The 23,549-nt window shown below is 39.4% G+C and overlaps 1 protein-coding gene across 1 annotated transcript; it reads left to right on the forward strand.

Moving 5' to 3' along the window:
• The first annotated feature begins 13,040 nt into the window (after positions 1-13,040).
• On the forward strand, positions 13,041-15,819 carry LOC138910003 (uncharacterized). The gene is made up of 4 exons (XM_070201220.1): positions 13,041-13,554; positions 13,954-14,069; positions 14,214-14,645; positions 15,241-15,819. Exons 1-4 carry the CDS (start codon positions 13,041-13,043, stop codon positions 15,817-15,819), a joined length of 1,641 nt encoding a protein of 546 aa, XP_070057321.1.
• The last annotated feature ends 7,730 nt before the right edge of the window (positions 15,820-23,549 follow it).

The raw sequence follows: 23,549 nt of genomic DNA on the forward strand, positions 1-23,549 counted from the left end.
CTTCGCACGGTCTTTCAAAAATAAATATGAACAAAATTAATTGTTAAAATCTTTATAATTAAAAAAAAAGTTTTTACTCTTTGTTCAATTTTATCTTCTCTATAGTCTTCAACACAAGCCATAACAGTGATCTAATTATATTTTCAAGGTGTATTGTTTCTTTCTACAATTTTCAAGACTCGCTTTCTCTATTTTTTATACACATGGAAGCGTACGCTCTACTCCTTTGCAATAAGGTTATTGAGCTAATTTGAAGGTTTAAATTAGAGGACTAAATCTTGTTTTATTGATGAAAATTAAATTAAACAATTAATTGAGATAATGTACTTAAATGAACAATAAATGTCGACATTGGTACCTTGTTGTCGACATCCCCCTTTGAGATTACTTGAAATCGGTTAAGAGGTGCATAGGCTATCGAGATTGCTCGAAAAACAAAGATACGAACCTTGTCACTCTCCTTTTTTCGTGGTATTCTTTCCTTTTTATATACTTCTGATGTTACTCTACACTATATAATGAAAAGCCAGAAGTTTTAAACGATTGATTGTAATAAGTTATTGACAATAGTTACGTCTTTAGGGATATTCGTTAAAAAAAGTTGACAACAGTTATAACTTTTTGTTACCCTTTCTAATGCACAATAAATAAATAATAACTGGGAAGATCAAATATCAAATAATTGAGAGATAGAGACAATCAGACAATTTATATTCCAATGCACAAAATTATTTTTAGCATAAACAGATACCTGAATATGATCCTCAAAAAAATATCACAAAAAGATAATGCATCCAACCATTTGACTAACAAAATCTATGCCATGATTTTTGAAATTTACAACTCATATTTAATAACCGTTGTTGTAGTATAACATACCATTGTCCCCTTTGACAGGGTTTCACCGAATTTTTTCAATAATACAGATTCGATCTCATTATCTTCCAAATCATTGCCCTTGATGACACACGTGTAAGAAGTGGCGTGCTCGTTGGGGTTGGTCGTTCCGTTATATTTGGGTATTTCGGGCATATGAAATTATTTGGGGATTGGTTTTGGGGCTGTACTCGAGGGAAAAGGCTTTTGAATGAATTTCTTCGAATCTAGCCCTTTTATCATTGGTGGAGCTCCCGGGATCTGATCGACCCTGGAATTATATGTTTCTACTTTTTTATTGTTGGCTTCGACTCGTTTTGTGAGTTCCTCGAGCAATTTAGTAATTTTGGGAGTAGTCCCCGATTCTGGCTCATTTGACTTCACTATGGCTGGTTCCATTCTGTGGGTGATTTCTCGAATCGGATTGGGCTCCGACCTGCTTTGTTCCTGAGTTTGGCTCTGCAACTGAGCTATCACTATTTGCTGGGCTTGCAACATCTTGAAGATCATCCGTAAGTTGACTCTGATCTCCTCCGCATTATGGGTGTCTCGAGCTACGGATCGAGTACCCGCCCTGAATGCTTTTTTCCAGTTCGAAACATTGGTTCGCCTCAAAAGCACTTGTGAATTGATATCTAGCGGTACTTCGACTCGAGCTTCGGTGACATTGTTAATTCGCCTTCCGTCCCTGGGTGTCAAGTCATTGATTTCATCCTGAAGGTCGGCTTCGTGGTCGATAGGCAAAGCCATCAATCGAGGGTTTGCCATTGTTGATCTGAAGTTGTAAATTGGTGTGTATTGCAGATTTGTATCAAACAACCACTGTTACCCTTAGCCCCACGGTGGGCGCCAAATTGTTTACCCGAAAAATCGGATAACGTTAGATTTGTGTATGGTTCTAAGGATATGCAATACAATTTGATATAAATCGTGTAGAGAAATAGAAATATGTGTATTCTTGACTATGAGAATGAAAATAGTAAGCAAAAAGAATGAGTAAAACAAGCATAAGGGGATATCTCTTCATCTCTCAAGTGATCTTTTGTTGCAGTCCCTCTTATAGTAGAGGTATCCTACTTTATATACAATTAAAAAATACGTAGTGGAGAGCTCATGATGTATTATCTTTTCCTCGATTTCCGTCAATATTCTCTCCCATAGTGCGGTTACAATGACCCTAATCTGCGAGCTCGATACTGGCTCGAGCTCGGTGTTGGATCGAGCCCTCGGCCTTGGTTCGAGCTCGATTCTGACTTGGGGTCTCGGTATTTGGGGTGAATATTGGTCGGTCCATGCATCTTCGATAATTTCCACTTTGCCTCGTAGTTCGATTTGGATATGGGCTCGATAATGATATCGAGCTTGTCATTGATCGGTCTTAGAGCTCGAAGTTCGCCGCCTTTACTTCGGACCTTGACCGAGCTTATCATGCAGATATTCTTTGATCGAAACATTATCGTCTCGATCAGTCCGTACGACTGACTCAAATCGGTTTTGACCGTATATAATTGCATTTTTTGTGTATTTTGTAACTGAAAATTCCATCTGTAAACCTCATTTATTTTCCTTATTAGTTCACTTTCCTAGGTTAAATGAGTTTTTTGTATTAAAATGAGAGATAAAATCTCAAAGGAGAAAAAAGATAAATAAGACTTGGCCAAAGAGAAGTGTCAAGTCATCTTTTCTATATAGATAGATAATTGATGTATTTAATTTTGTTTGAATGCGCGAATTATCAACAATTACTATGCTCTAGTTCTAATAAGTTGAATCAATTATATGAATTCCTACTAAGTTGAATCAATTATATGAATTCTCACTGGTTATGTTACTTTACTTAATTCATCACATGGCAATAATAAAAATGCAGGTAGAAAGAATTCAAAGTTATGTATACTTTTTAAGCGTATAAATCTCTAGACGGCTAAACTACTCTTAAAGAGTATATCTATAACAAAAGTTCTTCCTAAAACTTATCCTTAACTAATATGTATTGCCTATATAAATCTTTATCTTTTATAGTGCCCTATATTTTTTGCTAAGTCTACATATACCCCCCGAAATTGCACGTCATTTCTCCTCTTTTAACACATTTATTCTCCATTTCAAGCGACCTTATCTTATTTTATCCTCGACGTTTGCTATTTGAACCATCGAATGTGATTATTTCTAATCGTGCCTATTCTTGTATGATCACATATTTATCTTAGCATATGCATGTCTGTGATTTATCTTGTGGATGTGTTAACTTTGGTTGTTCAATATTCGCTTCTATATAGCATTGTTGGTTTTATAACTATTCTACACAACTTACCTTTTACTTGTGGCAGATCTCATTTCAATCATCCTATTTTGATTTTATGTGTAATATTTTAATCTATAATTCAATTTTTCTGGAACAATGAACTTAAATATCTGAACTGTTTGCATTTTTAGGCACTACAATCCCCTGTAATTTCACTTCAATTATACCCTTCTTATATTAGCTAAACTTGTAGTGCATTTCTTACTTCTACTTATCCAAAAATACTTATTCTATAGAGTGTTTCTCCATAGTTCAAGTTTTTGGTTAGCACCTTTCATAAATTAATACGACATTGTTAGCAAATAGCATACATCATGGTATCTCATCTTGAATGCACATATCACGACCCGAAATCCATCTAGTCATGATGGCACCTAACCCAATCCACTAGGTAAGCCAATTAACAGTCAACACAACTCAAATGAGAATAATAAGAATAAATGAGTAAAATAACTGAATTTTTATACAAACTCCCAAGGATTGGTAGTACAAATCATGAGCTTCTAAGATTTAGAATTTATAAAGTTGGTACAAAATATACATCATCTGTTCGAAATATACATAAACAGATTTGTAAATCTATAGCTACCAAGGACAAGTGGCAGCTATAACTGAAACGCCAGTACATCTTCAATGCCAGCTCCCGCCATTCACAACAACATCAGCTCTAAGATCCGCACGCAAGGTGCAGAAGTGTAGTATGGGTACAAACGCCCCCCTGTACTCAATAAGTAACAAACCTAACCTCGGGTTGAAAGTACTGACGAGCTCAGAAGAAGGTCAGATTCCAATACCAATGGCCAGTAACAATAACAACATAGGATATAATGATGACAGTAACATGGATAGCTCAAAGGAATTATCATGCTCAGCTCATTCACAACTACGGGAAAGTAGACATGCTTTTCAAGTATAACAGTCAAGATCAAATATTACCACTGAAGTCAATTAAATATTTATTTATAAAAAAAAACTGTGTTTTTTCAATTTACAACATCAGATAAGACTTTTCGTTTACCAAATAGCATGAGAAAAGTACATCTCTATGCCTACATGTCAATATACATGTCGAGTCATCAAATATCATATACCATCTAGTATGAGAAAAACACATATCTATGCCTACATGTCAACTATACATGTCAAATAAATAGTTTAACAGTGATATCATCAAATACCCTCACTCTCAGCCCACTCAAGATGCCTCGCTCCATGCATCCACTCCATCTCACACACACAATCACTCAGCACTGTACGGGTGTGTGGATCAAAAGTCCCTCACCAAAGCACGTGTATATATCACAGTGTCTGCGCTCACTACTGGTATGTCAGACTCTGGAGGGGCGGATCCTTCCCAAGCGCTAATCAAAAGCCAATATGGCCTGTTGTGATATGCAGCCTGATCCACATAGTAATAATAATAATAATAAGCCAATAAGGTATGTTGCGGTATGAAACCCGTTCCATATAATAATAATAAAGCCAATATGGCATGCCGGGGCGTGCAGCCCAATCCACATAACACTCTCTCAACATGGTTCTTAGGCCCATCTCAGTCATCAACCTCTCAAGTCTCACGGGCTCCCAATCTCATATCACTCGGCCCAAACGATACCACATATGGAAAACAACAACGTGTGATGTAACAATGAATAATGAACAGAGATTGAGATATGATATGCAAATGAAGAATCATGACTGATTGTATAATTACAGTTAAATCAGATAGCCCAAAACAACAGAAACAGCCTCAATATGTCTCAACCAAATAATCACATAGCCCAAACATGACTTCTAACATGAATCACAACTCAAATAATCAATCATGTAGGGAGAACACGGGTATAACAAGATATAACATCAAATACGTCCGGTAATAGTCTATAAGTCGACTAGGATCATGATTACCCCGATGCACGCCCACACGCCCGTCACCTAGCATGTGTGTCACCTCAATACATCTCATATAACATAGTTCCTAGGGTTAAATATCCTCAAATCTAAGTTTAGATATATTACTTACCTCGAACAAGCTAAATCCAATACCGAACAAGCCAAACAATACTATAGAGACGCCATCCCGCACGCAACATCCTCCAATCGACTCAAAACTAGCCAAAAGCAACTCAAAAATATCAAATAATGCCAAAGGGAACAAACCCGAACAATAAAGATCGAATCTTTAATCAATTACTCAAAGTCAACCAAAATGTCAAACCCGGGCCCGCACCTTGGAACTCAATAAAATTCACAAATTCCAATAATCCATTCGAATACGAGTCCGACCATACTAATTTTACTCAAATCCGATTCTGAATCAATGCTTAAATCTCAAATATTAAATTTAGAAATTTAGACAAAAACCCCCAATTTTTCTTTTGAAATCATCAATCAAATTCCAAAATCGAAGATGAATCACAAAATATAATCAAAACAGAGTAGAAAACACTTATCCCAATTCATGTGGTGAAAATCACCTCCAAAATCGCCCAAATCCGAGCTCCATAACTCAAAATGTGATAAAATAACTCAAGGGTCTGAAATAGAGCACTTATAGGTCTGCTCCAGGGATACCCTTCACGGTCGTGGGAATTTCTTTGCGATCGTGAAGCACAAAAGTCACAGCTCCAAAATTACTTTACGCGTTCGCGACATATACTATGCGAACGCGATGCACTTCTCAGCTAAAAATACGTGAATGCAGCCTAGAACATCTCGAACGCGATGATATAATCCCCTAGCCCCCAGCTACAAGCTCAACTCTACGCGAAAGCGATTACACTGACGCGAACACGATTCTCAGGCCTCACAAATCTACGCGAATGAGATTACCAAGTTGCGAACGCGATGAAGAAAATAACCAACTCCCATTTAAACATATATTCGTCCTCAAACGTGCCATGAGTCATTCCCAAGGGCCATCAAATCATTGTGTATACTCACCATGCACATACCCATGAGTGATTCCACATCACCCAAACTATGTAAGCCTGATAGCACAACATAACTGAAGATCTTTACTTCAACCTTATTCCATAAACCTTGGAACCCAATGTCTAACATTCGAAATCCATTTCAAGACTCGGTCCTCACATCTATACATTGTGCAAGTTTGAACAAACTGTATTAAGCGATAACCATAACCCATGATATAATCACATGATACTCCACATAACTTAGATACTCATAGCAAGAACTCCCGACAACAATAGCTACTCAATAACAAATCCAGTACCAGTAACAAACTTCATATCAAGTAAAACCTTGTTCTATCCCTTTATATACTGCTAATGATGAAAGAAACACGCAGAAACTCATAAACACTCATCAGATCAACAAGTCATGGAGCTCTCTCGTCCGATTAGAACTATAATCAAATTCTAAGTCGATTAGTGACATTATCCTTCCAAACATACTGTAATCAAGTCCGATAGCACCTAATCTAGGTCCAATGACCTCATCCCATCAAGTACAAACTACTCTACTGACATGCTACGCTAGTACAACCTAAAGCCACAAACCGTGCAATCCATGCACCAACAAGCAATAACTCAAATGTACTCAAACATGGAAAATGATTCAAATGAGAGAACCGTACCGCAAGCACAGCAAGTACCATCACAAGCGCAATGCTATAACCCATCACACAAGGAGAACCAAGACACACGAGATCTACCCAAAGGATCATATCCCAACATAACACCCAAATGCCAATACAAACACTGGTCCACATGAAATACCTTGAGTTATAATGCTCAAAATCAACAACCATATGCAAATCAACATCAAGTACACGAAGTGCATGACCATAACCATGGAGAAACGAATAGCACAATATACCACAACCTAAAAGGACCATGACCAAGGCGCAATCAACCATTCAACACCCCAAGAACCATCTTGCTCAAATTTTACCGCAAGACCCAGACAGGACACACCATGTGTGCAAATATCCAACAGATCACAACCCATCGTAGCATAGAAGAGTAACACATAGAACACATCTGAAAACGAACAAGCTTGACTCTAACCGAATGAAATATCCCTCAACAATAGTAGTGCTGAGTCAACAAATCCGACCCGGTGTAGAATACACGCCCTCAGTAGACCTGCCAATGGGTCCCAAAATCTATTTCGGTCATCCACAAAGAGATAAATAACCCTCCAAAAGCCCATAATAACCTAACTTTTACACATACGATTGGTTGTCTAACTTTGGCCATACCTTCACACTCCGCAACCAAGGAACAATTTGCCTCTGAGAACTCCCAATCTCCAAATCCCTAGGATACCAGGATCACCATATCCGATCCTAACTCGACCACTCAAGTGATTGACATATCCTTCATACACAATCATTCCACGAGAAATACTTCCATAATTCTTCCGTGTCACATAGCAAAATCTGAACATCAGTAGTCGATCAACCAAGCGAGTATCGCAATACTAATGAAGCATCCGTAAGTCAAAATACATTACGCGTTCTGATATGCGCACCCTTCTTAAGTAATACCAAGTAGTAATAGCATTCATCTAAACATCTGAGACCGTCCATGCCGTCTAAAATTCATGACCTTCCCTTCAAAACTGAATTGCAACCTTGTACATGCAAACCTCAATTTCACACAACACACCGCATCTATCCAGTTGTCATATGAAAACACGAGAACCCCAGTATCAACTCTGAGTCACAAACATGATACATACTCAATCAGCCATAAATCCTCCACTTGATCTCACCCAAGAGAAAAATCACAACACGCAACAAACTCCCCATGCCTTTAGAAAATATCCATCTCAAGTTGTGGTAGAAATCATGGAGAACTCTTCGAAACCCATCAGCACAAGGCCAAGTTATCAAACTGAATCCATCTAACTCAACTAAGTCACAGAGATTGCCAAACCCAAGAGTATTGCCACAAAACACCAGTAAAGCCTCAACACATCGTAAGAATCCAAAGAACTGTTCATATCCATTACCATGCTGATTCGAATCACTACCGAGCTAACCCATTTCTTCGAATTCTCCTCGACTCATAGGCGAATCTAGGATTTGAAGTTTATGGGTTCCTACCGTAACAAGTTAATATAAAATAATAATTAGGTTCATAATTAGATATTTATAAACATTTAGAGGATTTTTAATAGAAATACAGTGCCTATGCAAATGTTACTAGGTTCCGGGGAACCCAGTAACAACACTCTAGATCCGCCACTGCCTCGACTTGCCTTCAACTTAACACTCCTTCTTGCCAGCACACCACGATCCTTAAACAAAGCTCACCACAAGAGATCCTAGCATAAAATCATATCGCCCTGAAGCCCATAAACTACTGTATTCACTTATAAGCACCCAAAATACCGCATCTGAGATACCCACTCCGAAGAGATCTTATGAGAGTGATAAGTGGAGATTTTGACTACTTATTAGCGCCTTTTTGCTTTTATTTTAGTCCAAAAGCGCTTAATTGTGTTCCCGAAAACTAAGCTCCAAAGATGAAATCCACTGCAATAAGAGTAATCTGAACTTAAGGACAAACACAGCATAAAAACACAAAGTGCGGTCCACAGAATACCATCTGCGGTCGCATGTCATGAAGCAATTCCATCAGAAGAAGGCTGCAAGATGCGGACCGCACATGAAATTGTGCGGCCGCAGAAACTAGGTAAAAGCCAAAGTTCAGAGAACCTTCAATAAGACTACGGACCGCACAAGTATTGTGCGGCCGCAGAAGAGCTTGATGCGGCTGCAACCACATTTATGAGGACCGCAGAAGAGCATGGTGCGACCGCAGACATATTTGTGTTGTACGCAGAAAGAGAGAAGTGTGGCCGCAGGTTTCCAATCCTCTCAGGCTGAAGCAAAGTGCGTACTTCACACGGAATTATGCGGCCGCAGAACCTACGAAAGGGAATTTTTGTCCGAAAATTCCAGCATTATATAAATAGAATAATTTCACTTTTTTAGGTCAACCTTTGACATCAGCAGTCACTCTAGACGTTTTCTTTTGCTCTTTTTAGTAGTTTTTGCTATTTTGAGCTTTTTGAATATTGATTTTATCACTTTAATTATTAATATGGGTTTAATTATCACTTCTTCTTATTTTTCTGCTAATTTAAGCATGAGTAGCTAGATTTACACTAGGGTTGTGCCCAACCCTAGAGTGTAAACTTAATGGGTATTTGATTTATTGCTTATTTATGGTAGGGTGTTGATTATCTAGCCTTGTTTTTGCTTTTATTTGAAGAATTAATGGTTGCAAACATTATTTCATGCCTTTTTGACTTGGTCTCTACTTGAGAAAGAGAGACTTAGTCTAGGAAAACTTGGCTAGCAAGAGATTGGGTTAATTGAGAGATTGATAAGCCCAATTAAAGGGTTGAACCTAGAGATAGTAAAACCTGACTTGAGCTTATTATCAACTGATTTGTTCAAATACCCATTTGGACTTGAGAAAGCCAAATTGGGCAAAACCACTCTCTGACCGAGAGGTATTGAGTGGGTACTTGAGTGTTGATAGCTATAATATACCCCGACTAATAAAACAAGCCTTAAAGTTTACAACCCATTAAGCGAACACCTAGGTGAAGGTCATAGCCCTAGGTCTTTTTATCATTTGAAAAATAACCAAAAATAATTTCCTAGTTTCATTCTTTAAATCGCAACTGTAGTCTAACTTAGATTTCCAAACAAAACCTAATATTGCGGAAGTGCAAATTAAAATATACAAACTCACGCGTTAAGATATATACTACTAACGCCCATTCATATAGCTCCTTGTGAAATTCGACCCCGACTTTGTTAGGTATTATTATTGCATCGACCATTTTCATATCCTCGAATAGAGGAGTGAAATTGGATGAGATCAATTTTTGGCGCCATTGCCGAGGAGCTAAAGACGGTGTTAGTTATATATTTAGGTGTGTTTTTGGAATATCTTCTTTTCCTTCCTTGTTACTAACGTGTGAGTATTGTAGGTGCAATTATGGCAAATAATGAGCTCGAAAACATAGCCGTGGGGGATGTGGATGTTGATGATGATGCAATGGATGAGGTCCCTCTTGAACCTCATGCCAACAGACGAGGCCGACCGCCTCAAGACAATATTCTCGTTCCAACCCCACCTCAACCACGAGCGGCTCCACACCGGGTGTTGCCGAATGAAGGATATGCAAGTGCTATAGTCCCACCCCGTTTTAGGGCGGGCAACTTTTAAATAACCAACGCGATGCTCACTTTGCGCGAGCAACGAGGGTTCTTCACCGGTGCACCGGGTCAAAATGCATATAAATATTTGAAGGGGTTCGTTGATACGTGTTGGGGAAGCAAACAAACAAATATCTCTAAGGATACTTTGAGGCTAAGGGTGGCAAGTGGATCGGTCCCGGGCCTAAACGGGCCAAGTGGCCGGTCCAAACTGTCCCGGTTCCGGTCCCAAATTAAACGGGCCAAACGGTCCCGGGCTAAACGGTATTTTTGTAGGGACCGGCCCGGGACCAAACGGTCCCGGGTTAAACGGTCTCGGCCCGCGAGCTAAATGGGCTAAGTGGGCCCAATAGATTTAAAAACAAAAAAAAAATTAAATAGATATTCGAGACAAAAGGATGTTAAAAAAAAAAATCTAAAGCAATGCTTTGTAAATTTTATTATAGAATTGTGACCTAAATTTTATTTAACATCCTAAATTTTAATATTCAATATTTAATATCGAATATAGCTTATATATATATATATATATATATATATATATATATATATATATATATATATAGCTTTATCTTATCGAATATAGCTTATATATACTATACTATACTATATGTACATCTTTTATATATATATATATACTTTTTAGTAGTAACATGAAAGGACCAAAGTATGGTACTTCTTAGCTGGTATAAATATGGAATGATAGAAGATCAAATTTTAGCTCAACTCAGATTATGCTATATACTATACTATATATACATCTTATATCGATATATATATACTTTTTAGTAGTAACATAAAAGGACCAAAGTATGGTACTTCTTAGCTGGTATAAATATGGAATGATAGAAGATCAAGTTTTAGCTCAACTCATATTACAGTTTCAACTAAAACTGAGTTGAGCTAAAACTTGATCTTCTATCATTCCATATTTATACTAGCTAAAAAGTACCATACTTTGGTCATTTCATGTTACTACTAAAAAGTATATATATACTAAGCGTATAGTATATAAGCTATATAAGATGTACATATAATATAGTATAGTATAGTGTATATATATAAAAGCTATATTCGATAAGCTAAGTATAGTATAGTATAGTATATATACTAAATGTATAATATATAAGCTATATATATATATATATATATATCGAATATAGCTTATATATTATACACTTAGTAACAATAAAGTAAGCAATAGTAGCAATTATAGAAGGAAATTAGAGAGAGATTGTGATAGATTGATGATTTTGTAAGAAAAATAAAAGAATGAAGGGGTATTTATAGTTGAAAATAGGGAAAAAATATAATTATAAAAAGTTTGGAGTTAAAACAAAGTTGGGGGGGTTATATGGCTATTTTATAAATAGCCAACGACTATATTTTTTTTTTAAAATATAGCCGTTGGGACCGTTTGGCCCGCTAAGTGACCGGTCCGGTCCCGGGCCGGTCCCAGTCCCTGGCGAGCTAAATGGTCCCGGGCCTGGCGGGCCGAAATCATAGGACCGGCCCAGGCCCACTAAAACCGGGCCAAACGGTCCTGGCCCGTTTGGCCCGTTTGGCCCATCTGGCCCGCGGTCCCGGTCCGGTCCCGGCCACCCTTATTTGAGGCTAAGGCTTTTTCCTTTCTCTCTACGGGGGAAAGCTTTAGATTGGTTGGAACGTTTGCCAAATCATTCCAGTCATACTTGGGATGAACTAGCGGAGAAATGTATTTCAAAGTACTTCTCTCCCGGGCACATGGCCATTCTTCGGGATGAAATTCTAGCATTCAAGCAAGAGCTTAATGAACCACTACACGAGATATGGGAAAGATATAGGACACTGGTGAAAGAGTGCCCCAACAGTGATATGATGGAGAACATGATTCAACAAACTTTCTATCGGGGGATCAATACCACCAACCAATATGTAGTGAATCAACTTGCCGGTGGGAACTTCATGACTACGCCTTATGTTGAGGCGTGTGATATTTTGGATGAAATGGCGGATACTTCATCGGCGTGGCAATCTAGAGCCAATGTTCCACAAGGTGATCCAAATGTGATTCTTCTTCATAAAGATTTACATGACCATAGGCAAGCAATAGCCGAGTTGACAACTACCATGAACCAATTGGCAAAGGCTTAACTTCAACAAGTGCAAAACCCAAGGCAAGTCAATGCTATGGAGGGAGTCAATATGATGGTAAACAAGAGAAGAACAAGAAGTCCATAAGTGCAACAAAGAGTGGACAATTTTGTGCAAGATAATAGTGGGTTTGATCAAGGAGATTCTTACAATGATCAAGATGAAGAGTACCAATATGTGAACAACTTTCAAGGGCAAAGAAACAACTACCAAGGCCCTAGTCAACAACAATGGAGACCGTCGAATAATCAAGGCAATTGGAATTCTAGCAACCAAGGTAATTTGAATAGTGGAAATAATCAAGGCAATTGGAGTGGAAGCAATAACCAAGGGAATTGGCAAAACAATACTAATCAAGGCAATTGGGGAGGCAACAACCAAGGCGGGTGGAACAACAACCAAGAAAATTGGGGGTCGGATTTTCAAAAGCCCCTGATGTACCAACAACCGAGCAACCTACCTCCTTATCCTTCTCATGGTCCTAGTTCCTCCAACAATGAAATGGGTCGTATTGAGAACATGTTCAAGCAAATGATAGAGAAGAATGCCGATTCCGATGCCCAACTTGCTTCACACAACACATCAATCTGTAAGTTAGAAGTGCAGATGGGTCAAATCTCTCAAGCTTTAAATTCTCGTCCTAAGAGGGCACTACCAAGTGATACGGTAGTGAACCCGAAGGGTGGGAACACTACGAGGCATGCCATGACCATTACTACAAGAAGTGGAAGAGGTGGGAATGCACCTACCTCAAGTCAAACGCAACTTGTGGATGATGAGAAAGTGGTAGAAGAAGAGGAGATCCCGAACAATATTGTGCAAGAAAATGATAAAGTGCGGATTGATATTGATGACATGATGGAAGAGACTCAAGAGGATGTGAACCCATCTAGGGATCATGTGATTGACATGCCGGAACTGGTAGTGCAAAAAGCTAAGGCACCATTGCCTAAGACACCTCCTCTCTATCCTCAAAGGCTTGCCAAGAAAAATGGCGAGAATCAATTCAAGAAGTTCATTGATATGATAAAGAGTCTCTCTATAAATGTGCCATTAGTTGAAGATTTGGAGCAAATGCCCGGATATGCAAAGTTTATGAAGGACTGGGTGACAAAGAAGAGATCGATGAATTTTGAAACTATCAAAGTCACTCACCAAGTGAATGCAATTGTGTATTCGATGGCTCAAAAGTTGGAAGATCCCGGTGCTTTTACAATTCCTTGTACCATTAGAAGTGTAGAGTTTGCAAAAGCTCTTTGTGACCTTGGGGCGAGTATCAAATTGATGCCCTATTCGGTTTTCAAGACATTGGGAATTGGGCAACCAAGACCCACATCTATGAGATTACAAATGGCCGATCGTACAATGAAGAGACCATTGGGGGTGATTGAGGATGTATTGATTCGAGTTGACAAGTTTATTCTCCCAGCAGATTTTGTTATTCTTGATTGTGAAGTGGAATATGAGGTGTCGATTATTCTTGGTAGACCTTTCCTTGCTAAGGGAAAGGCTCTTGTTGATGTGGAAGCCGGTGAACTCACTTTTCGGGTGGGTAATGAAAAGGCGGTGTTCCACGTGTGCAAATCTATGAGGCAACCGAATAGCAATGAAGTGTGTTTGTTCATGGACTTGGTGACCGATGTGCTTATTGATGATACAAGTGACACGATTAATGTGGGTGACATATTGGAGGCCGTTTTGCTCAATTTTGATGATGATAAAATGGATGCCTTCATGGAATATATTAATTCTTTGCAAGGGATAGGGTCATACAATTATGCACCTCGGAACCTTTCCTTGGATCTTGAGAATAGGAAAACTCCTCCTACAAAGCCTTCAATTGAAGAGCCTCCTATCTTGGAGTTGAAGCCATTATCTCCACATCTCAAGTATGAATCCCTTGGCCTTTGCTCTACTTTACCGGTTATTCTTTCCTCTTATTTGACTAACGTGCATATGGACTCTACATTGGCGGTGCTCCACAAGAGGAAGAAAGCTATTGGGTGGACTTTGGTGGATATTCGGGGAATAAGCCCCTCATTTTGCATGAACAAGATTAATTTGGAGGAAGATGCCAAACCCTTCATTGAACATCAAAGGAGACTCAATGAAGCCATGCAAGAGGTGGTCAAAAAGGAGATCATAAAGTGGTTAGATGCCGGGGTTGTCTACCCCATTTCTGACAGTTCGTGGACTTCTCCGGTGCAATGTGTTCCGAAGAAGGGGGCATAACTGTGGTCACCAATGATAAGAACGAGTTGATTCCAACAAGAACTGTGACCGGATGGAGAGTATGTATGGACTATCGGAAGCTAAATAAAGTCACAAGGAAAGACCATTTTCCACTATCCTTTCTTGACCAAATTCTTGATAGGTTGGCCGACCGGACATTCTATTGCTTTCTAGATGGATATTCAGGCTACAATCAAATCCTTATTGCCCTGGAAGATCAAGAGAAAACAACTTTCACTTGTCCCTATGGCACTTTCACTTTCAAGAGGATGCCATTTGGCTTATACAATGCACCGACAACTTTTCCACGGTGTATGATGGCGATCTTTACGGATATGGTAGAGAACTACCTTGAAGTCTTCATGGATGACTTTTGGTAGTCGGGAATTCCTTTGATGATTGCTTGGAAAATTTGGATAAGGTATTGGCAAGGTGTGAAGAAACGAACTTGGTATTGAACTGAGAGGAATGCCATTTCATGGTCGAGGAGGGTATTGTCATTGGCCACAAGATTTCAAAGAAGGTAATAGTGGTCGACAAAGCGAAAATAGAGGTGATTTCTAAACTTCCACCTCCAACATCCGTGAAAGGCGTGATAAGTTTCTTGGGTCATGCGGGGTTCTACACGCGTTTCATAAAGGATTTTTCCAAAGTGGTGAACCCCTTGTGCAAGCTTTTGGAGAAATATGCTAAATTTCACTTCAATGATGATTTCATGCGAGCATTTGAGTTTCTCAAGTTCAAGTTGACAACTACTCCCATAATCACCGCTCCTAATTGGAGCATTCCTTTTAAGCTTATGTGTGATGTTAGTGATATGGCGGTTGGAGAAGTTTTGAGGCAACGTATCAATAAGATCTTTCATCCGGTCTACTATGCTAGTAAGACCATGAATAATGCCCAAGTTAATTACACCATTATCGAAAAAGAGCTCCTTGTCATTGTGTTTGCTATTGAGAAGTTCCGCCCGTACTTGATGGGTGCAAAAGTGATTGTCCACATGGATCATGCGGCACTTTGTTACCTTATGAGCAAGAAAGATTCCAAAGCCCGGTTGATGAGATGAGTGCTTTTGTTGTAAGAGTTTGATATAGACATCCAAGATCGAAAAGGAAGTGAAAACCAAGTGGCGGACCACTTGTCTCATTTGGAAGAGGAGGGGAGGCCACATGATGGCCTTGAAATCAATGACTCCTTCCCTGATGAGCAACTTTTAGCCTTTCAATGAAAGAGGTTCCATGGTTCGCAGATCTAGCAAATTTTCCTATAAGTGGTATCACCCCGGATGAGTTCTCTTCAAACCAAAGGAAGAAGCTCAAACGGGATTGTCAAGATTATTATTGGTATGAACCGTACCTTTTCCAGATTTGTACGGATGGAGTGATTATAAGATATGTACCGGAGGAGGAACAAGTTGAAATTCTTGGGGCTTTTCATTCTTCACCGTATAGTGGTCACCATGGTGGAGCAAGAACGACGGCCAAATTATTAAGTTGTGGTTTCTATTGGCCCACTCTTTACAAGGATGCAAGTGATCTAGTCAAGCGTTGTGATGAATGTCAAAAGGCCAATGGAATCTCAAAAAAAAATGAAATTCCCCTCACCATAATTTTTGAGATTGATATTTTTGATGTGTGGGGCATTGACTTAATGGGACCTTTTGTGAGTTCTTGTGGAAACACCTACATCTTGGTCGCGGTTGATTATGTATCTAAATGGGTTGAGGCCGTTGCTCTACCCAACAATGAAGCAAGAAGTGTGGTGGCATTTTTGAAGAAGAACATCTTCACAAGATTTGGTACTCCGCGGGCTATCATAAGCGATAGGGGATCGCATTTTTGCAACAAAGCTTTTGACACCTTGCTTAGCAAGTATGGTGTCACTCATAAAGTTATGACTCCCTATCACCCTCAAGCTAGCGGTCAAGTGGAAGTCTCCAACCGGGAGATAAAGAGTATTTTGTCTAAAATAATGAATGCTAACCTGACGGATTGGCCAAAGAAGCTTGATGATGCATTATGGGCTTATCGAACTTCTTTCAAAACTCCTATCAGGATGTCTCCATACCAGTTGGTGTTTGGCAAAGCTTGTCATCTTCCGGTAGAAGAACTCGAGCACAAGGCCATGTGGGCTTTAAAGAAGTTAAATCTTGATTGGGATGTTGCTGCTAACTTGTGGGTTACACATTTGAATGAATTAGATGAATTCCGGTACCATGCATATGCAAGTTCGTCCTTGTACAAAGAAGAATGAAGTACCTTCATGACAAATACATCCGAAACAGGGAGTTCAAGATGGGCGATCTTGTTTTGTTGTTCAACTCACAATTGAAGATGTTTCCCGGAAAGCTGAAATCCAAATTGAGTGGTCCCTTTGAAATTGTGGGTGTGGCACCTTTTGGTGCATTGGACTTGAAGAACAAAAATAATAAGGTATTCTGAGTCAATGATCATCGGGTGAAGCATTATTTGGGACAAGTTGATGATGGCCACATGGTGGCAGTTATTCATTTGAAGTTATGGTAATTGCGTCGTGCCGCGACGTTAAATCAGGCGCTTCTTGGGAGGCAACCCATGTTTTTTTTTCTTTTTTTTTTCTTCCTTTGTAGATAGATGTTATTTGGTGCTAACTGGATTTGAAGTGTGTTGCAGGAATGAGTGTGTTTTACAGGAACCATGCTCAGAAAAATTGGCTAAGTATGGAAAAAGTGAGGACCGCACAATTTTGAACGCTACAGCAGAAGGCAACTACGACCGCACAAAAATTTTGCAAACCACACAAATTGTGATGGAATATGCATACTCTCTCAAGTTTGGTCTGTTAGAGAATTGGCCATTCTGCTACCGCACTTCAAATTGTGCGGTCCGCAGCCAAAATCTGCGGCCACACCCCAAATTGTGCGGACTGCAGATCATCCAGGGCACTTGTGCCCCCAATTAACAAAGTGCGGACCGTATAAGGAATTCTGCGGCCGCACTTCTCCTTTGTTCCTCAATCTTGCCCATTGGTATAAATAGCACTTCTCTTTTGTTCCTCAAGCTTTCCCATAGGTATAAATAGTAGCCTTGGGCTACTGTACAAGTTTTCCATCTTTGAGCACTCTAAACCCTAAAATTTAGAACTCATCTGTTCAAACATCTGCCACACTCCATCCACGTCTGTGATCACTTAGTTGCACTCCTTCATATCTGGTATGCTCAAATCACTTTTAGGATTCTTCAATTTTCTTAATTTAATTTACAATTTGTCAGTTATTTTAGGCCATTTGTCACTAGATGTTAATTTTATATCTATGAGGGGGTTTAAATTATGTTGGGTCAACTCTTAATTGCTATTTGGGGAATGGGTATCTTGATTATCATTTTTATTGCAATTACCATGTCGAATTTGTGCAAAAATTGAAACCCTTAGAAAATCTGCCCAATTTAATTTTGAAATCTGTGGCCGCACAAGAAATTGTGTGGTTTGCAGAAGTGGATATTAGGGTAGTTGGTGAAGCATGATTCTGCGGATCGCACTTGAAATTGTGTAAACCGCAGAAATTTCACCGCGACCGCAGAAATGTGTGTGCGGCCGCATATCAGCCCATTCTCTATCTTCAGAGAGTTGTTATTTAGAGGCATCCAATGTGCGGCCGCAATAAAAATTGTGCGGACCGTGCTCCAGATGTGCGGTCGCACTCAAAATTGTGTGGACCGTAATTTTATCACTGCGGCCGCACTTCCAAATTATGCAGTCCGCACAACCCAATCTGCGGCCGCACTTCTAGTTGTGGGGACCGCACTTCCCCACCCTGCACTCATGTTCTACAATGTGATATAATGTCCGTGTTCAACTGAATTACAACTGACTTCTGCTGTTGTTTGTTACAACTGACTAGTTTCCGTGAGTGGTGGCCGGTGAGATCGTTCACTCTTGAGCGACAATTCCAACTCAGAGATCTTGACAAGTACAATCTAGAAAGTGTATGCAAAGGAATACTTGGTCCGAGAGTTCTATGCCAATGTGGCACAAATCAAGAAAGGGACCAAAGTTACAAAAGTGAGAAATCTTAAGGTGCAGTTCAACCAGATCACACTGAACTCCTACTTGGGGTTTGAGGATGTGGAGCCAGTGCATTACTTAAAGAAGCTAACGATGGGTGATGCAGCTCGCCCTTGGCTAGCTGAGCTTCTTGTAGCCCCGGGGCCACAACTACCATGGAACACTGCAGGGGTTCCTATTCAGCGGAACACCCTAAATTTCAAGGCGAAAGGATGGCAGACCTTCGTATGCAGCAGACTAGACCCATGCCAGAACGAGACAAACTTACCTATTCCACGGGTAGTTCTAGTCGCCTCTATTATGGCCGGGTACCCGATCAATGTGGGTGCCGTGATGTCATCCAACATGTCAGTGGTCACCAGGCAGGCTGATACTTCTTACTTATATCCCAACACCATCACTGAGTACCTTACATATGCACAGGTAGATCCTAGAGACTATGATACGAAGGTTCGGGCAAAGAAGCCCTTCTTTTGGTACTCTCTGATGGATGCACACAACCCCAAGAGAAAGGGTCAGCCGACTACTACCGTAGGCCAGTCTGATGAGCCTTTGGTGGTAGATACAGATTCCGCAGATGTGCCTTCCACTTCAGCAGTGCCATCTTCCAGTACAGCTGACATTCCTCCTCCTTCAGCATCAGTGCCTTCCACATCGGCTTTAAAGCCGGTACCCATGCCCGCTCATCCATTATCTGCGCTGCGAGTCTCCCAAACACTGGCGAGCCTCAACAATTGGATGCAAATAGCCACCGCAAAGCTGACTCACATATCCAGTGTTGTTGCAGCACAGTCATCCATTTCGGCACCCCTGATTCCCCCGATAGTGGAGGATACATTGAAGAAGATCTTGGAGAACCAGATCACCATCATGAACACCTTGGTAGCACATAGAGCAGTGATTGAGAAGCTAGGGAAGCAGGTAAAGAAATTGAAGAAATACCAGGCGTCCAAAAAATCAGTTGACAGGCTGAGGAAAAGCAACTAGGCAACAATTTAAACTTTTAAGTGAAACTATTCTAGAGATTATATCCTAGAGATAATATGAGTTTTATACCAACTAGGCAACAATATCAAGTTTTAGTTGCCTAGGCAACTAGGCAACAATATCAAGTTTTCTAGGAAAAGCAACTAGGCAACAATATATTCTCTCACTATGTTTATTCTTGTTTTGATTAAGCATTGGGGACAATGCTTATTTTTATTGGGGGGGGGGGGAGTTATTTGCTATTTGGATGACGTTTACACATTTGGTTTGTAATAACTGATAATATTCTCTTCTTTCTCTTTATTCTATATATATATATATTCTCTCTGTTCTCTCTTGATGTATATATTCTCTCTTTCCCTCTCTCACTATGTATATTCATTATGCTTTCAGTAGTTTGCTTTTTAGCTTCTTTATTCTGTTTTCTTATTAGTCTATGTTTAATCTAATAGCTTCTTTTTAATTTTGTTGCTTCTTTTTATGTTTAGTGAACAATAAGCCTTTGGTTTTATTAATGCCACGGTTCTTTCCAAAGGTAAGTTTTGTGTGAACCGGGTGACTCTTCCCAATGATGGATAGCGTGACAACCTTCTTAAGGGATTAAGTCCGTTTTTGGTGTTTAGGTAAGAATAGTAATAATAATGAATAAAAAGATCTAACTGAGTCAGGCTCGAAGAGTCAAACATGCTTCACTTGGTACCAACACACTTAACTATGTGCTTATAGTTAAAAATAAGGTTTTTGGAAAGAAATAGCTCTAGTTAGTGACTTTGTGACTCTTGTGTTGACTTAGGCAATCATCGAGTGGTTTAGTCGAACCAGAGTGACTTTCAATCTTGAATATGGTCGTTGTGGGCCCTCGGCTCAATCCACTTTAACAATCCAGCTGCGTGAGAGGTGAGATGTTGTTGGTGCAAATCCAAGTACCCGTGCAAATGGTCTAGAACTTGCCCCGAATGTGTTTATAGGCGAAATTTTACGTTTTGCTTGGCTTGAGAAGTGATTGTAGGCTCTCCTTGGCTCGCTTGAAATTTTTCATTGCCCACCAATATTGTTATCCCTAGTCAACCCATTTGAGCCTAAAACCTTTCTCATTTGACAACCATGTTACAAGCCTTTACTCGTTTTGTCATGACCCTCTCTTGGCACCCGAGTTTTCCTTGACACTCTTGTGAAACAATTGGCTAAAAACGTAAGTTTGGGGGAGAGATGGGGAGTTTATCAAGGCATAAAAGAGAAAATAAATGAGGAAAAGGAAAGGCAAGAAAAAGAAAGAACAAAAAGAAAAATGCAAAAATAAAGTGAATAAGTTGAAAAGTTAAAGGAATTCAAAGAAAAGTAATGATGCGCAGCATGGAAAAAGCAAAGAAGGAGAAAATGAATATCATGACCAAGAAAGAGTAATGTTAAGTCTCTCTAGTTCCCCTAAGGAAAAGAAAATGCCTCAAAAAGTTGGCAAAAGCATGAGCCGATAAAAGAAAATGGAGTGCTTAAGGAAAGATTAACATGTTCTATCATAGCTTATCCAACCTTATTCCAAAAGCCTTCATTGCATCCCGAAAAAGCCCTACGTGATTTCAAGCCGAGTAATCTTACATTAGTGGTGATTTACATGGGGGCAAGCCTATGGTACTTAAAGTCGTACTTGCTACATTCTTTTGAGAGAGATGAGTGAATATTTCACATATCTTTGAATTGAGTGCTATATTCTTAAGTGAGATAGGCAAAAGAAGAGTAGAGGAGGAGGAGTTTGGGATCCACAATGACCTACATGAAAGAGCGAGCTTCCTTGATGAATAAAGTCAACTCTTGATGCTCAAGTGTCACATTAGAACTATTCGTGCTTAAAAGTTTAAATTGTTGCCTAGTTGATAATTCATAAGTGTCGTGGGTAATTGTTGGTCCCAATTGATGTGTGATTGATTCACCTTTGATTAGCTAGAATGGCTCTTAACTTAGGGAGGTGGAAATTACCTTATTTGCTTGAGAAAAGGCAAAAGTTTAACTTTGGGAGAGTTGATAAGTGGAGATTTTGACTACTTATTAGTGCCTTTTTGCTTTCGTTTTAGTCCAAAAGCAACTTAATTGTATTCCTGAAAACTGATAGAATATGCTTCAATTGCAGGAATATTGGAAGATGATCTCCAAAGATGAAATCCACTACAAGAAGGAGTAATCTGAACTTAAGGACAAACACAGCACAAAAACTCAAAGTGCGGTCCGCAGAATACCATCTGCGGCCACATGTCATGAAGCAATTCCATCAGAAGAAGGTTGCAAGATGCGGACAACACATGAAATTGTGCGGCCGCAGAAACTAGGTAAAAGCCAAAGTTTAGAGAACCTTCAACAAGAGTGCGGACCGCACAAGTATTGTGCAGCCACAAAAGAGTATGATGCGGCCGCAACCACATTTGTATGGACCGCATAAGAGCATGGTGCGGCCGCAGACATATTTGTGTTGTCCACAGAAAGAGAGAAGTGCGATCGCAGTTTAGAATTGTGCGGCCGCAGGTTTCCAATCCTGTCAGGCTGAAGCAAAGTGCGGATCGCACATGGAATTGTGCGGCTGCAGAACCTCCGAAAAGGCATTTTTGTCCAAAAATTCAAGCACTGTATAAATAGAATAGTTTTACTTTTTTATGTCAAATTTTGACAAGAGCAACCACTCTAGACATTTTCTTTTGCTCTTTTTAGTAGTTTTTGCTATTTTGAACTTTTTGAATATTGATTTTATCACTTTAATTATTAATATGGGTTTAATTATCACTTCTTCTTTTTCTTTTAATTTAAGCATGAGTAGCTAGATTTACACTAGGGTTGTGACCCAACCCTAGAAGGTCCTTGAATTTATATTGGAAAAGTAGAATCAGAGGATTCATAGAGATTGTATACTCAAATATTTGAAATAAAATACTACGATTGTTGCAGTATTTTTCGGTCTTGATTTTATTTTCTTGACGCAATTTATTGTCTAAAACATCATCTGTTTGAAATATACATAAACAGATTTGTAAATCTAAAGCTAAAAAGGACAAGTGGCAGCTATAATCAAAGCGCGGGTACATCTTCAATGCCAGCTCCCCCCATACATAGCAATATCAGCTCCAAGATCTGCATGTAGGGTGCAGAAGTGTAGTATGAGTACAACCGACCCCATGTACTCAATAAGTAACAAACCTAACCTTGGGTTGAAAGCAGTGACGAGCTTGGAAGAAGGTTAGAGTCCAATACCAATGGCCAGTAATAAATAACAACACAGGATATAATGATCACAGTAACAGAAAATAGCTCAAAGGAATTATCATGCTCAGCTCGTCCACAGCTACGGGAAAGTAGACATTCTTTTCAAGTATAACAGTCAAGATCAAATCTTACCACTGAAGTCAATTAAACATTTATTTATCAAAAATAACTGTGGTTTTTCAATTACAACATCATATAAGACTTTCCGTTTACCAAATAGCATGAGAAAAGTATATCTCTATGACTACATGTCAATATACATGTCGAGCCATCAAATGTCACTTACCATCTAACATGAGAAAAATGCATCTCTATGCCTACATGTCAATATACGAGTCATCAAATGTCATATACCATCTATCATGAGGAAAACACATCTTTATGCCTACATGTCAAATAAATGGTTAAAACAGTGATATCATCAAGTACCCTCACTCTCAGCCCACTCAAGATGCCTGGCTCCATGCCCCCACTCCATCACACACGCACAATCACTCAGCACTGTATGGGTGCCTGGCT

The sequence above is a fragment of the Nicotiana tomentosiformis genome, chromosome 4 (genome assembly GCF_000390325.3).
Source record: "Nicotiana tomentosiformis chromosome 4, ASM39032v3, whole genome shotgun sequence".
NCBI lineage: Eukaryota > Viridiplantae > Streptophyta > Magnoliopsida > Solanales > Solanaceae > Nicotiana > Nicotiana tomentosiformis.